General features: G+C 35.2%; 1 protein-coding gene across 1 annotated transcript; it reads right to left on the bottom strand.

Annotated features, from left to right (window-relative positions):
- Positions 1-571: 571 nt before the first annotated feature.
- mkxb (mohawk homeobox b) lies at positions 572-15,133 on the bottom strand. Its single transcript, XM_051881624.1, has 7 exons — positions 14,990-15,133; positions 14,440-14,708; positions 13,156-13,303; positions 9,876-10,029; positions 9,313-9,636; positions 2,223-2,256; positions 572-2,142 (listed from the first exon to the last, which is right to left on the bottom strand). The coding sequence occupies exons 2-7, from the start codon at positions 14,631-14,633 to the stop codon at positions 1,950-1,952; spliced, it is 1,047 nt and encodes a 348-aa protein (XP_051737584.1). The 5' UTR covers positions 14,634-14,708; positions 14,990-15,133; the 3' UTR covers positions 572-1,949.
- Positions 15,134-16,903: the final 1,770 nt, after the last annotated feature.

The raw sequence follows: 16,903 nt of genomic DNA on the forward strand, positions 1-16,903 counted from the left end.
TTGAGTAAAATGGCTATTTAATGAAGCACATACAAGCGATGCGATCTGTTTTACAGAATACAGACGTTTGTTGTGCATAACCCCCATTGCTGCTATCTTATGTGAATAAAAAGTTGCTGTAGGGGAGAGGATGAGAAGTTATTGTCTCACCCTCACTAAGATTTTAAAATAGGCCTGTTGACTAATCTCCATTAGGCTGTAAGAAGAAATAGCCTTAAATCATTTTGTAGGCTAGATGTAGCCCTTTAGTAAATCATTTCTAATTGTGATTTTGATTTCAGGTGTCTGATCCGTCCAAAAGTTCAATGCACTGGTAAAGAAACAATCAGATTCCACTCTTTGATGTGACATAAGCACTGAACTAAACTTTTATATAAATATCTGTGGCCATCATAATGTCTGGAACTAAAACTACATCAAAATCAACAGATTTCCACCACTTTTTCCTGCTCCTTCTCCATTTCAGTTAGAGGTGTTTTACTATTTGAATTGGGCTCTTTGTGTTGATTCAGCAGGTACAGTTGACCACTGAATGATTCTAGATGAGAATAGGGCCAGAAGAATGGTGAATATTATGTTTTAGTCTTCCTTGAAGCATGGGTGGGGAGAAATAAGGCTGGAGAGCAAAACACAGAGCATGTGGTCAGGTCTGTAAGGAGATACAACAAGGCAGACTGTATATTCAATTCCAAATTCTTGCTGCTGGCTGAACCGTTTAAATGCGCCCAGCAAGACTCAAACATAACGGACTGTTCAAACAGCCTATCTAGAAGAGCTATCAGGTACATAACTGAAATGCAAATGCTTATCCAATATGGCCTAGTACAAGCAGCTGAGCTCTGTGCAGATGTCAAGGGTAACTGTTTCGGCATGGGTGTGCTATTTCTTTATCAGATTGGAGTGCTAGTTGCTTTTATCAAAATGTGGCTCTGACTCTATATACTGGATTAGGTGAAAATTATGGCGGTCCATTTCTGCTTCACAGTAAATAATAAATAAAATAAAATGGTAAAAAATAATAAATTAATAAAATACCTCTAACTGAAATGGAGAGGAAGCAGGACAAAGTGTATATATATATATATTTCATGTAGTTTCACTTCCAGGCATCATAATTGCCATAGAGATAGTACAGTATTTCTTGCAAGTACAATTTGCAATTGTTTATTTCTCATAACTGTAATTTTATATAATACAGTGTGATAATTTATCCCATTATGCGACTTTATTTCTTATTTTAAATTTTATCTCACAATTACCTTTTCTATTTTTCACTCCAAGGAAATGGGCGTCCAAAGAAAACAAGAGATGAAAGGAGCAAATTTTATCAAAGCGCCAATGTATTTTATTGAGAAACTTTTATTTGCTCTCAAATGACTCTGTTTTGCATTATAAACTTGGCAATGACACATGAAATTAAAAGAAAAAAAGTTGCTTCACTCATACAGAATTTTCAAAAAAGTAAAAAAAAAAAAAAAAAAAAAAACTTCCTCTATATGCCATACTTGCCAAAACAAAACACAAGAATCCACATTTATATGCCATTGCCATAGGATGACAATAATCCTGTGTCAATTAAAATTAAAATAACATAACTTAAGAAATTGAATACATACATGATTAATATATTACATTTTAGCCATGGACAAAACTGCATTTTAGAAATTATGACAGTATAAATCAGAAAGAGTCAGATTTTTGTGCTTCTGTGTTTAGTGGTAGTGACCGTCCACACAATAAACTCTCTTTTCTGTGTCATTTTTCATCAGACAGTGGTAAAAAAAAAAAAAAAATAGGCACTCTGGTCAATCAACATGTATTTTTCCTCTCTGAAAAGGCTGTTGTGGATCATTTTCAACTAAATTATTGCATGTAGTACATAGTCAAGTGTTCAGGTAGTCTTTTAGCAATTATAACCTAGTACAGACCGCTGTCCAGTCTGTTAGCCACTAATGTCGGGGTTGTACGGGCACTTTGACAGTCTTAATCTCTGCTATATGGGAAGACTTCTGGATGATACAGCTGGTGGTGCCCGGCGCTGCGCTCTCCTTCCCTTGGGCCAGGTTGGTCAGGGCCATGGCGGCATGGAGCTCTTTCCAGTAAGTCTCATTATTTCCTCCTCCGCCACCTTTACAAGCACCGCTGTTGCCAAATTGAGAGGAAATGGTTAATGAGGAGTTTTAGCAGTACCTACAAACCTTATGATTCATCAGCATTCTTACCTATCACTCTGGCGTGTACCACAGTCCAACGTCACTGAAAAACACAGTTTGATGAAATGAGTTATAAACTAGATATTTAAACTGGATTTTAAAAAAAGCCCCAAAAGCTCCTTGGCTAAACGTTGGCACATTATTTATGTGGCTAATGAAAAGTCCCTGAGCTACTCTCTCTCTATATCGATGGAATTGATGTGTAAACGTGTTTTCACGTGTGCTTGTACATGGGTGAGTAAGAGGGTGTTTGCCGAGCTCAGGGAGATTTAAGTGGAGCTCTGCAGGCTGTGCCTACAGCCACATTCATGCGCTCTGGCCAAAACAAATGCAATTATGCTTCCCCTGCGCTCTCGAGATGGAAAAAGGATATCTGCTCTGTGTCAGAAACAGACACGTTGTTCCAGCACTCTGCAACCCGATTTGCATTTTTACAATTATTACACCTTTTCCTTTTCCTTTAGCTAATGACTATTTAAATTGTTGTGAAGTTGCGTTAAAGTGCCCCTATTATGCTCTTTTGAATATTACCTTTAATGCAGTGTGTAATATAGCTGTTTATGAATGTAAAATGTCTGCAAAGTTTTAAAGATCAAAGTGCACTACAAATAAAGTTATTGTCACCTAAAAGAAAAAATCGATTATGAACTGCCTGAAATGAGTCGTCAGTAATTTTATTTTATCACTTTGTTACGTACTTGCTATGTAACAATGTAACAAATTTGCATAATGCCAGCCTATGGTCTTCACTGGTTGCCCGTGAACAACGTCTACTTTGACCCTCAAACACTGTAGTTGTAGCTGCCTGGAAGAGTTTGGTTTGTGTTTTCGACATGTCGAAAAGACGCTGTTTTGGGCACTGCGAATCCACTTTGTATGCATTTTAAAAGGATGAAGACTTGTGCTCAAAGTCATACGATAAAACCGACACCATTATTACTGTTTGTATCACTAGCACCTTTCGCACAGCAATCCCGGTAAATTACCATAATGAATTACCAGAATTATGCATAAGGCCCTGTGTCCACCAAAGCATTTTTAGCCAGCTGAAAAGCGCTAGACGCTCTGCTTAAAACGCCTATCTGTGAGCGCTTGAGAGCGTTTTGGCAGCGCAACGTTTTTTTCAGTTGAGACGCTTTGTTGCTATGGTACGGAATATCCGTGGCACTGTTACTTATAACTGATTTTGCAGGTAATTTGTTTCAGACTTAAAATGTTGACGCAATGTAGAGTACTTGCTATGTATGTTCAGAGACCAGCAATATTAATTTCTCATCCATTTTGTTTCTGTTCTCTGCTTGTTGATGTCGTTGTACAGCAAGAATGTTGTGACAGTTGGTCAGTGTTGTATTTGTCCTGCCCCTTCACTCTGATTGGATGGCTGAATAAAAAGTGACAGTGATGAGCGCAGCGTTTTACTCAAAGTTGAACATTCTTCAACTCGAGACGACCGGTAAAAAATGCCGAGCTCTCAGCGCTTGAGCGCAAAAAAGATGCTCGGCACCTCGTTACGCTCCTGGCATTTAAAAAACGCGGCGCTTCCATTGAAAACAATTGGAAAAGTATGCTAGCAGCTGGAAAAAACGCTTTGGTGAACACAGGGCCTAATAGTATCCAACTGCAGAGACTCAACAATGATGAATGGAAAAGAAGGTAGGGTCTTGAGCGAGACACATTGAAAAGCTGCTAGACGTGGCGCAATGGTCAAAAATGATAATCTAGTGCATATTTAAATAGAAAAACTATTATAAAGCTTACTGTAAACAGCGTGGAGTAATCACGTCATCTCCATAAGAACTCTGATTGGCCCAAAGCAGACTTCTTACATCAGCGCATTCTGACTTTGAACGTACTCATACTGGTAATCTTCATTCTGCGTTCTCACAGAGCATATTACGGGTAATTTACTGGTAATGTTACAACAGACTGGGCCATCTGACCTGTTAACCTATTGTAGGAGACCTCCAAAATAAAATTAGGAACCTTTAAAATAGCATAATAGGGGCACTTTAAAGGAACAGTTCACCCAACATGAAAATGAAGATTTCAAACTATCCATCTGAAACTATTTATAGGCACAGAATGAACAGCTACGGTTAAGAATTGGTTATATCATATAGCCTGAGCAAAAGTCAAACATAATATCTCTATTTAATCTTGTTATTGGCTCAGACGTTTATAAACTCAGAGCTAAGAGTCATATATATCCTAGACCTTGAAACCTTTCAACTAGAAAATAATTTACATAAATTATATTTGCAAGTGTTGCTTTCATGTTGTTCTACTCATGTGTGACTAACAACATTAGAAGTAAAATTCTGTTCTTCAGATAAAGCTTCAAAAGACTTATAGGGCATGAGTGGTATAGACTACTTTCATCCCACTTATTATGGATCTTTTGGGACCTTTTTGAAGCTTGACAACTCCATTTCCTGTCTGACTGAACGACCAGTATATACTTTTAAATTTCTCATTTTGTGAAACATGGAGGAAAGAAATATGATTTTAGAACAACATGAGGCTGATTAAATGATGACAGAATTTTCATTTTTTAATGAATTTTTAGTAAGAAATGAAACACTGAAAAATACTAAGCAACAAACTAGAATTTTCTGTACAGTTAAACTACATCATGTCTTCAAACTAACCATTCACAAGCTAAACACTTTCAGACTCTTTCACATTGCCGTTGATGCAAAATGAATGACAGGAAAGATCATATTTGGTTAGACAAGGGAGGACACCTCAAACAAATTGAGATCCATCCATTAAACATTCATGGACGTCATATACTTATTTTCACAGTCATCTTTTGGAATCAGTTTAAATTAATATCTTGCCTTTGTTCTTCATAAATCTGGTTGTAATAGTGAAGCTGTCTTTCTTTTCTGCTGAAAGCAACGAGGTCAGTAAAGAAAAATCTTTCTTATGGGAGCTATGAGAGGGAAAATTGGACGACAGGCATGAGCACACGAAATGCTATTTTCAATTTTCTTTGCCTAAAACATCTCCAACTCGGATTTCTCAAACAGTATTTGGTGCCAAGAACTACTATAAACCATTAATAAATCATTTGGCTCTGGTTCCTGTGTGCTACTGAATGTCTGTCATCTTTTTAACTTCACTTCTATTGTCCACAGATGCTTTGGATTGACTTAACCTAAGGAAAAACACCAATTCCTCTGGTTAAAGACAGGAGGGCTCTATTAACCAAAATCAAATTAGCTATAAACTGAGATCACACCATATAAAACAAAGATAGAAAAAGGTTGATAAAAATGTGCTGTGTTTTCTTAACAAATCTGTCTCTTAATTGAATTTTAACTGGAAAAAATCAATCTCCTTAAAATTCCAAAATATTTAAGATATGTGGCAAGGTAATCTATCCATCTAGCATGTGCCACAAGGTGGTTTTATTCTGGAAAATTCAACAAACTCACAAAGTCGACATGAATAGCTGTTCGCAACCCATTTTACTACTGTAATGTTATTTATTTTCAAGTAAAACAGGATATTCAAAGGAAAAAAGTCTTTATCTGTCAGAAATTGGATTGAATGCAAAAGCCTGAATGAATGTGGAAACATTGCCTGAGTAGACTGTTTGAGTTTAGTTAACATTATCCAATGGCCAAAACAACCTAATTGACATCTGCTATTGTTTCAGAAGAAAAAGATCATGTTATTACATTATGATTAAATATTACGAAGACAAATACACCAATGAATTGTCCATAATAAGACAAGCAACATACATTAAGAAAGTAAATAGGGTCAGTTCTCATTTCAATTAGACTTTAACAACTGAAACAACTGAACTCTAATCACTCACAGCAACTCCAAGTCCAACTAATCCGATTTTGCTTATTTTTACCCTGTTTTTTGTCCTCATAGAACTTACTGCCATGTGTGTGACTCACAATGGCCAAAATACATAAATGTTCCCTCGTGTCCTTTAAAATTCTATCACAAACTTTTGAGCACCATTCTCACAGCTATCAGTAGCTGAGCATACGATCCGTTCCGAACTACAGAATGGAGTTACGATGTGAAAATATTGACCTTTTTGCTTTATGATATTAATGTGGAAAACCACTTGTTTTCCATCAAAGGGAGCTGCGAGGTGTGTCTCAAGGTCACACGCACGCTTCACTGAAACAATGACATTTCAGCACTGACTGATGTAAATATCAGTCAATATTTACAGCTAATCAAGCAAAAGTTTTGGTAACACTTTATTTTGACCGTCCCCTTTAGACATTCTGTTGACTATAAGGAATGTTGCACCAACATGTCAACTAACTCTCATTAGAGTATTAGTAGACTGTCTGCTTAATATCTGCTAACGCTTTATTCTGATGCTCCCCCAAATGACATTCTCTTTAATATATGTATCTTTGCAAGTACATGTCAACTTACTCTACTTAACTCAACTTAATCCCTTATTCTACTAACCCTACCCCTACCCCTAACTATACTCAACAAATACTCTAATTAAAGTTAGTTGACATGTAGGTGCAACATTTTTTATAGTAAACAGAATGTGAAAATAAAGTGTTACCAAAGTTTTAATGTCAATGATGGCATCACAATGGTACAAGTCTACAAACTACAGAAGCTGAACTGCTGCTTTCTTGGTAAGAAAACATTTATTATGGCAGGATAGGAGCAAGCTTATTTGAAATATCTAAATAACTGCCAAAATTACTGAACTGTAATTTTTTAAAATTAAAAAAAATTAAAAAAAAAAATTAAAAATTAAAAATTTTTGTCCATGTAGGACACACAAGGAAATGTCAGGCAGGATTGTCACACTGCGTGTGAAATAATAATAAACACAAATGAAAGTGAGTAGTGACCAGGGGCTTTCAAAAGTATCAGAACAATAGTCCAAACGAATGCGATGCAGTTCTCAAACCTCATTAGTGCATTACACACAAATTTGAATTATGTTATGATAGGTTATGAGAAACACAAGAATCAGCGACATTTGGCATGAATGTTGGTGTTGACAAATTTTTAACATGCCATATGAGAATATACTCTAGGGAAGGGGAAGATTTTCAGTGAATAATTACACAAATTTTCATCTGTTCCTCACACAAAACTATCATGAAAGAAGACAGGTTGTATAAATACTATTATTATTATATACTTGACAGAACTTGGTTACCATTCATTTAATTGTATGGAAAAGCACAGCTTGAACATTCTCCAGAATATCTCCTTTTTATGTTCCATGGAAGAAAAATCATAAAGGTTATTGAATTTTGGGATGAACTACTTCTTTAACATTTTGAGATCTATTCATTGAGCAAATTTGCAATGACAGTCTTTAAATGAAATTGTACTCTTGGTACTGTTTGTACTGTCTTTGTACTGTCATGTTGACCAAGAGGCATACAGAAAAGCTTTTCTGTTTTTTTTTTTTTGTGTTTTTTTTTTTCCTGAACAGGGCACATTGATCAAAAGTCAGTTAATCTTATGTCTCAAATGTTGGCAACTTTTGTAATCATTTTGCAACATTTTTGACACTTCCAAGTCTGTACTGAACCCATTCACACATGCCTATTTGATCAAAAAGGAGAATTTAAAAATACATTTCCATATCAAAAACGTATTAATTGTCATAAAACATGCAATGCTCTGTAGTAGCCAATAAATGCAACTAATGTTGTCATGCATTGTTAGATCGCTTATGTTCATTACAAACACCTGCATGTTTTTATGCACTCATGCAATACTTCATCATAAATGAAAAAAGCAGAGCATTCCTTAATTTTCCCAAAATGAGACCATTCCAAAAGGGCACAGATGCAAAATAAACATAGAAGTAGAACATTTTGAAATGTTGAGGTGGAATTATGTTAATGATGAATTAGACTCAACTCCTTTGGCAACACTAAAGCATTTGCTTTCATGAGGCATCAGCAGGTGTTCCTATAAGCTACGAGAGAACAGAGTCCAGGAACGTTCCACTCACCAATCAAACCAAACAAAACCACAGCTTTACATTCAATTTTATTTTTAATTCTAATGGGATTCACAAAATCTTTCAATGCATTTGTCTCCGTTTCAGTTATTTATTTACTTTGTCCATCTTAACACATAAAGCTTAGATACAGTATAGCTTGATATTTCAGCAAGTTAGTCAGAGCAAACTATGTTCTTTAAAACCTGTGTGATTTTCTTGTTTTCGCGGAATACAAAAAGGAGAAGTTTAGCAGAGTGTTGACGCTGCACTTTTCAATACAATGGAGCTGAATGGTGACCAGGGCTTGTCAACGTCCAAAAAAAAAAAAAAACATACAAGTACTGTAAAAGTTGTCTTTATGACTGTAGTTTATTCAAATTCCCCTAAAGTTAAATAAGTTAAAACAGTTTTGTCAATGAGACGGCCATATAAATTTCTAGTTCAGTCATGGAACACAGTGCGCAGGCTGATACATGACTGTGTTCCCAAACAGCAGGATTCCGTTTCCGAAAGCAAGATAAATGACTGCATTTATTGCGTTTCATCCATGCAATCTTGGATGCAAGTAATTTATTATAGGCTATATGAAAATTATTATATAAAGTGGCTTCTCTTATTGCAGCAACTTCCATTTTTCTTAGTGATAATTAGCGCCAATTTATCAGGAAGTGTTGATTTTGTTAATAAGTTAAAGTTAAAGTTGATAAGTTAAATTCGCAACTTTGGATTGAAACATAGCTATTCAATAACATGCTAAAATGATTCCTTGAGTTGTCATGACTAAAATAAATAGAGTATGAGTTGTGTCAACTAATTTTTTGGTGCTTTTTGCTTTAAAATATAGAAAAGAGCAGTATGAACATGATGCCTAACATCTTTCAAAAGTTATACAGGTTTGCAAAGACATGAAATTGTTTAAATTACGATAGTTTAATTTTTTGTAGAATTATCCCTTCAACCATATCAGACTACAAAAGTACAACAGCACAGTTTTTTTAATGTTTTTTTTTTAAATACTTTTGATTAAATGTAAAGCTGCTTGCATCAAATGTCTTGCTTTTTTTGACAACCTATATCCTCTTTGAATTCTTACAATCTTGAAGCTTGAAATTTTGTGGCAGCTCTTACCTGTACGGTAGGTGAAGTTTGCCTCAGCTTCTGATGAGGGTGAAAGCAGATCATCCTCATACTCGTTGGAGCTAAACGATCCAGAATGGTTCCTCTTCCGAGAGTCTATAATTTTTTCGGAAGCCATTACATGCCGTAGGGAATCATTTAGGTAGCGGTTTAGCAAGCTGTTCTTGTATTTTGGTGGAGACACATAATCATCACAAACTGAGGGGTCTGTGCTTCGCCCCACACCTTTGCCTCTGCTGTCCTGAATAACGCTCTTGTGCGTGGGTCTCTTATAGTCTGATTCACTGGCCTGCATCTTTAAAGGATTCTCCCCATCTGTGGAAAAATAACATATCAAACTTAAACTTTACATAACAAAAAGGTTAAATTACTATATTGCTGGGGCAAAGATAAATGCAGTAACTACAACTTTTGTCAAAACTGAGTTTGGCTATGCTTAAATGAATATAAAATCATTTTGATCACAGTTTTAGTGTTGGCACAGTTACTGCATTTTGTCTGAATACATCAAAATATGTCTATAGAATAGGTATATCTCACACATCCACCCGTACCGTCCGATGTTGTGTCATCACTGCTAATGCTGAGTCTCTCAGCGTTTCCTTGTACATATTTATTGTACAGTTTTATACGTAGAGCCCAGCTCAAGTCAGGCTGTCGAACTGTGTTCTTGAGTCTACGTCTTGCATTCGCAAACCAATTTGAGACCTGAAAAATACAAATGCATAATTGTTAAATCAGGAACAGCTTTTGGTTTATCTTGCTTGCATTGTCATGTGTAATGTTTCAATGAATAGTTAAAAAAGACTGAATACACAGTCATATTGTTATCAGCCAAGTTAACTGTTTTCATCCATATTTCACTCTTCAGAGGCGAGCTAGTTTTTTTTTTTTTTTTTTTTGTCCGCAGTTTGAAGATTTGCCATATTTAGACTTTATTTTCTTATTTATATAATATGAATAATATTTGCATACAGATGAATACAATTAAATAATTCATTCCTGCTTTTCACAATGGAATATTTTTATCCTTCCGATATGACCTCTTATACCATATAGAAGGGGTCATAAAAACACTTGTCACCCGTTATACCACTGATGCATTCATAAAGTAAACTTACAGTTAAAATAGTGTGTCAGCAGCAGAAATAAGGTTGCAGGCAATACTTATAAAGCAGCAAGGTTACAGTCAAACCAAAATTTATTCAGACACCTTGAACATTTCATTCATTAATACAGTTTATTCACATAAATGGTAATAAAATATGACAAGATCTCAGAGTTAAACTGTGTCAGAAAAAATAATCTTAATTATGTCAGATAACACTTAAGCAAAACATGGTCAGGTCAAAGTGTCTGAATAATTTTTGGTTCCAAATTTTTATCAGTATATATATGTAGGTATAATATGTCACAGTTTACTTTATTTTGCTATCCTCACTTACATAAATGAACTAGTGTCCTGCACCCACTAGTAAAAATATATAAAAAATATCAAAAATGTTTGATTCATTTTTTTTTTTTTTTTTGACTGTATATGCATAACTATTATTCAAGCAAAAACTCTGGCCTGCTTCAGTTGCAGAAATGTATTGCATCTAGTTACTCTGTAAATACAATGTGTATAGTAATGTTGACATTGGCTTTGTCAGGATTTTTTTTATTTATTTTTCCTTTGATAAATGTAAATTTAAAAAACTGCCATTGCAGATATCTTGGACTATAAATTAATTATTGTCTTTTTTGTCACACAAACCTGCCTTTCATGAGCTGCTTTACTGTGCCATAAATACATTGGACCAATAGTTTATACAATTAAGACCATCAATGAAAAACACATGTGACCCTGAAGGATACTAGATTCAGGTATTTCAATGCATTTAGACTGACCTGCTCTGCAGTATCAAAAACCCCGCTCTTTACGAGATTATTCTGTTTATGTGTAATATAACTCAATCAAAAGAGATTTCAGTAGACCTCAGAAAGAGACTTGTTGAAGTTCATAAGACTGGAAGGGTTACATAAGAATTTCCAGATTTGGCCCTCCATCTATACATAATCAGATGATAGTTTACAAATGCAAGAAATTCAGCATGATTGTTACTCATATGAATGGGCTTTAGCAGACAACCAGTGCACTTGATAATGTGTGTGACTTTACCATCAGAGAAACACTAAAGAAGAGAGGAAACCACTAATGTGCCTGTCTCACAACTGTAAAAGAATATTCCACAGCAGCTAGTTCTACACAGCCGTATGTTTGAGCATGCCAACATCAAATCTTCATCCTATTTGTGAAAAATGAGGGTGGGAATATAATGTTGTGGGGGCTGTTTTGATGCCTCTGGGCTTGGACAGTTAACAATCACAATGACTAATGAATACCGAGAAATTCTACAGCAGAACATCAGCACATCTGTCTGTTATCTAAAACTTGAAAGAAGATGGTTCATGCAACACAACACTAACCCAAAACACTGACGCGAAAAACAATAGAGAAAGAATTTGGTATTTTATAGCAGCCAAGTCAGAGTCATTGAAATTCAGCTGAAATTCTGTGGAGCGATATAAACAGACCCTTCAAGTAGACATTACTAAAATACAAATGGTCAGAAAATGTTTAATACATTTGCAGATAAAGAATTTGGTTAAAGCAATATAAAAGTTGATATGGCCATGCCTGCAAGACACTTAATGTAGGGTTTATGTACTTTTCCATTCATGCCACTGTTTATACCAGCTGTTTTTGCCCAGATTTGACGTTAAACATTGAGTGATGACTCAACGTATACCAAAATTATTTATCATATAAAATTAAGCAAAAATATCCATACTTTTTTTTTTTTTCAAAATGATCAAGAAATGCACAGGCCAAACAATTTGCACAGTTGTTAGTTGTTAAAAAACCATAAATTAACAGTTACAGTTATTTTTATAAATAACAGCATAAGAGCAGTTTACCAACCTAACAAAATGAAACAAACTGTGTTATATATTGTATCAGTATTAACAAGTGACAGATGAATTTGCAAAAAAAAAAGAACTGTTGTAGAGTTTGATTGTCAGTGTGGCCTTTAAAGTCACCATGAAATCAAAATTGACAATTCTTTTTTTTTGTGGAATATTGCAGTAATTAATATAAATGATTTGTGATTGATTGAATAAATTGATTAAATGATTGAATAACTTCCCCTCCCTCTTTCAGCTCATCTCTCTTTTCTGATGACGTGTTTACTGGCGTGAGGGCGGGGCAACCTGTCACACACATGAGATCGACCAATAGCAAACCACAACCATCCAATGATCCAATCAATTCCCCATGGACAAAATCAAGTGCCGCCCTACATTTTTTTTCTAGTTCGAGAAGCCATTTATATCGTATATACATCACAAAATGGAAGAAAAGACTATCTGCTTCATGTCAGCTTTAACGTCAAATACAAAAGATATAGGAAGTGTTTTCTCATCCCTTATCCCATTGTATTTTGCAATCCTAACTATGCATTTTATGCTTATTAATACAGGCAGTTGCAAGTTATTTTTTTGCATTAGCATTGTTTTATTTCAGAACAGATCTGCTACCCATTTTTGGATTGTTATCCACCAGTGGCTTCAAATCAATGCCGTTGTACATTGTTGTGTATGTTGTTTGTTGAAAATGTATTAATAGGACTAATTAGATTAGGTCTTTTTTTCACATCTGTACTTCTACATTCGGTAAATCCCTGTTTTTATATCATTGCATAATGCATATGTGCCAAATCCATCCTGATTTGATCTGATCTGATGTAAATAAACCTGATCAAGTATCAATTTTGCTTGTTTTGACCTCACCTGAACCAGGGTCATGTGGGAGCCCAGAGCCAGCAGTATCTTTTCAGTTTTGGTGGGGTAAGGGTTGTCCCTGTGCTTATAGAGCCACTGCTTCAGTGGTCGAGCCATATCCTGCAGGGCCTGACGTTTGTGCCGCACCTTCCCTCCACTGCTCAAGAAAAATGACACAAATGCAAAAGTTTAAGTCAATGTCAATGGAGCATACAATAAATTATACATTACACATATTGTTAATTTCTTAAAAGCCAATATTGTTATCTGTTACCATCTGTTCTGCTATTTCACAGCAGATTCAGGGAATATACATCATTAGTCATCTTTACCACAAGTCTCTTAAAGAGCTGATTTTTAACTCAACAAATAATTTATCGCTTAACAAATCATTTTTCCCCTCAATTACTTTGCTGATTTTATAATGATTCTTTGTAATTTTTCATGCAAAACTAGCTAAAAAAAAATACATTTAATGGGAGATACAGTTGCTTTTTGAGCCTTTAGTTTTGACAAACCGTCAACAAAGCATCCATACCGCTCACCACACTATATTAACACAAATTATTGCACTGTCAGTGCATAATCAAAACATTTTACATGACTGGTAATAGAGACAAATGATACTGTAAACAAAGTGCAGAGCATTGAAGCTCAAAGTAATTAAACATTTGAAAGAAAATAGATGATGTCCAATTAGATGATGTAGATATCCAGAACCAAGACAATCAGCAGATGTCACTGTGGACCAAATATGTGTAATATCCCTTTACCTTACATATATAGCGATGTGATGCATATATATAACATATATAACAGAAATACAATTTGCGTGTACTGTATGAGTTTGAGGAGCACATCTTTGTTATATTTCCATGATAGCATCCTTGTAGGAAGTAGTACAAAGATAAGAAATATCTCACTTCCAATGAGGATGTAGTAAGCTACTGTACTGCTTTCCTATAAATTGAAGAAACAACCATTCAAACTACCACCTAGTGCAAATATTCAATAATCTTCATCATTTTGCCAATCAGCCAGTTGAACAAAACAATTTTTTTTATACACTTATCTACAAGAGATAACAGTAACGTTTTTTCCACAGTGTCTTTTAAATATGAAAAGTATAAATAAACATTAATAGTTAACGAATATTTACTTATGCATATGGAGCGGGAAAAATTTAAAAGAAGCGTCCATTTAAAGTATCTACGCTACATTAACTATGTTAATCACATTAAGTCACATTTAGACTGTTGAATGCATTTTGTGTAATAGAGAACACATACATACCCATTTCGCCTGTGTTTAAGAGCTTCGGTGCCATCCATCACTTTGTGGCTTGTCAGTAAATCTGAATGTTGTCCATCAATCACCTCTAAATAGCTCCTACTGGTTCTTTCCACATTCTGTTCGGTCTCCTCAAAACGCAGCCGATCAAACTTACTGAAGACTGTCGTGTTCATCGCTGCTCGCGCTGCATTCATTAAGTGCCATGTGCCAAATGACAATGTAGCTCCAAAGTCTGTCCAGGAAATTTTCCTTATACTGCGATAATGCCCCTGTGAACGAAATGGGTTCTTATTTGAAATAATTTAAAAAAAAAAAAAAAAAAAACAAAAACAATATATGTAGGCATTAATTAGGCTACGTTTAAATGCACATTCAGTATAATTACTCGAAAATGCATTGTAGGTAGGCTACAATGTATTCAGTAAATAAAACAATTAAGACCGATAGAATTATTTAAAGTGCAAGTAACTTAAAAAGCCCACTTAAATATTATATAACGGCATTCCAATAGCAACTATAGCAAATTGCTTAAAAATATAAAAACACTTACAAAGTTATCCTGTTAGTCGCTAAACTACAGCGACACTATAATTTCAGTGTCTTCCATCCCACTTGCTGATATTCAACAGCACTGCGCTCAGCAACTGCGACTCCACTATATCAGCCCAACACTGAAGGGTTTCACACCCCGGAACATGAATATAGCTCGATTCTCGTCTTTCCCAAAGAGTCTAGGGGGCTCGATCGTGTCCGCTACTGTGTGTCTGGCTGTAAGCGGGACTGGACCGTCTCCAGTGGAGTTCTCATTTGTAGCCCTCTTATTTTACGGATAACATTTTATAGGTACGTTGGTGAGGCTTAGCTCAGCATTAGGAGGACCTAAAGCAAATGTTTCATGCTCATGTGGTGGAAAGTTTAAAAAGAGCAGACCATGTAGTGTCCTTTATTAAACAGGCTACTAAAAACTACAGCTTCAAGCAAACAAATTCATTTAACCCACCCATTTAGTGTAAAAATATTAAATAAAACAAATAAATAAACTAAATTTGATGTAGCCAGTAAGTCATTATCACAAACTAAATCAGTTTACAAAGTTATCGTTATCTTAAATTATGACCGACTTTTAGCTGATAGCTTTAAGATGAATAAGCCTTATTCCGAACGTCACGTGAACAAACAGGAAAACAGGGGCCTGTACCATGAAGCCGGATTAGTTGGCTAGCCAGTTAAGTTTAAGATTAGTTTGTGCCAATCCTGGGTTTTAGGTACCATGAAAGTGACTTGGCTTTTAGCGGTGTTCATCACCATAGTAACTTACGCTCCACAGCTAACCTGCTCCGGGGCAGGTTATGTTCTGGGTAAGAGATCTCAAACCGAAATTGGACCAATCAGATGTGAGCAAAGTGACACTGACACATCCAACGCAATAAAGTCCCTCCCCCAGTTTCTCTTCCTCCAAATTAAAGGTCACTATATAGTAAAAACAAATATTTAATGATGAAATTTTCTTGCTTTAATAATTTATAGAATTACTTTATGATTTATATATGATTTATATAATTATTATATGATCTATATTATTATTAATCCATTTCACACAAGCAATTTTAGTTTAACAGTTATTATTAAGCATTTATTTTAAATAAATATGAATATATACAGATCATATGTAAGCTGTAGAATCAACAGATAACTCTTGACTACATAACCTTACATGTTTGAGTCTCTATTGCTATATATAATCAACTATATAAACACTTGACAACTTTCACTTGCTCTGATAGAGCAAGATAATTTCTTTTATTTGTCCTTTTTCATGGACAAGTTTCTTCTTTAGTGTAAATGCGTTTAAATTCTTCATTTTCTTCAGCAAAAGAGTTTTGAATCGTGTTGACTCTCTCGTGAGAAGTAAATCACAGTTTCTTTCTGTTGCAAGGCATGTGATTGGCTGTTTGCCACTGATGTCACGCATTCATGTGCACGCGCTCCACAAACTCAGGATCAAAGCCTGAGTTGACAGAGAAAGTTGATGATCAGCATCATGGTACCAACAAAGCCGGATTGGAGTAATTTGGTTTTGTCAACTTGAAACTAATCCTATAACCCTGAGTTTGTTCAACTACCATCATGATACAGGCCCCAGGTCTCATCACATCCGCTTGTCAACGGCAGTATGAACTGATGATATCTGATGCTGTATTCAAAATCACGCCCTATACCCTCATTCACTATTACCTACATTACTCCACTAATATAGTCCACTTGAAGGAGTGAATGAAAACGGACACCTAGTGGGCTGCTGCTTCTGCATTTTTGTGCTTGCTGTTTATTAATCATTTGAAGCTTAGCAAACTGGCAGCTTCAGTAGTAATGAAAATATTTACCTCGAACTCTGCCATGAAACTAGTATGTATAAACCGTAAATAAAAAAAGTAATAAGCAATTAAAATGAATTTATACCTGT

Source organism: Ctenopharyngodon idella, chromosome 2, assembly GCF_019924925.1.
Source record: "Ctenopharyngodon idella isolate HZGC_01 chromosome 2, HZGC01, whole genome shotgun sequence".
In the NCBI taxonomy this organism is placed as follows: Eukaryota; Metazoa; Chordata; class Actinopteri; order Cypriniformes; family Xenocyprididae; genus Ctenopharyngodon; species Ctenopharyngodon idella.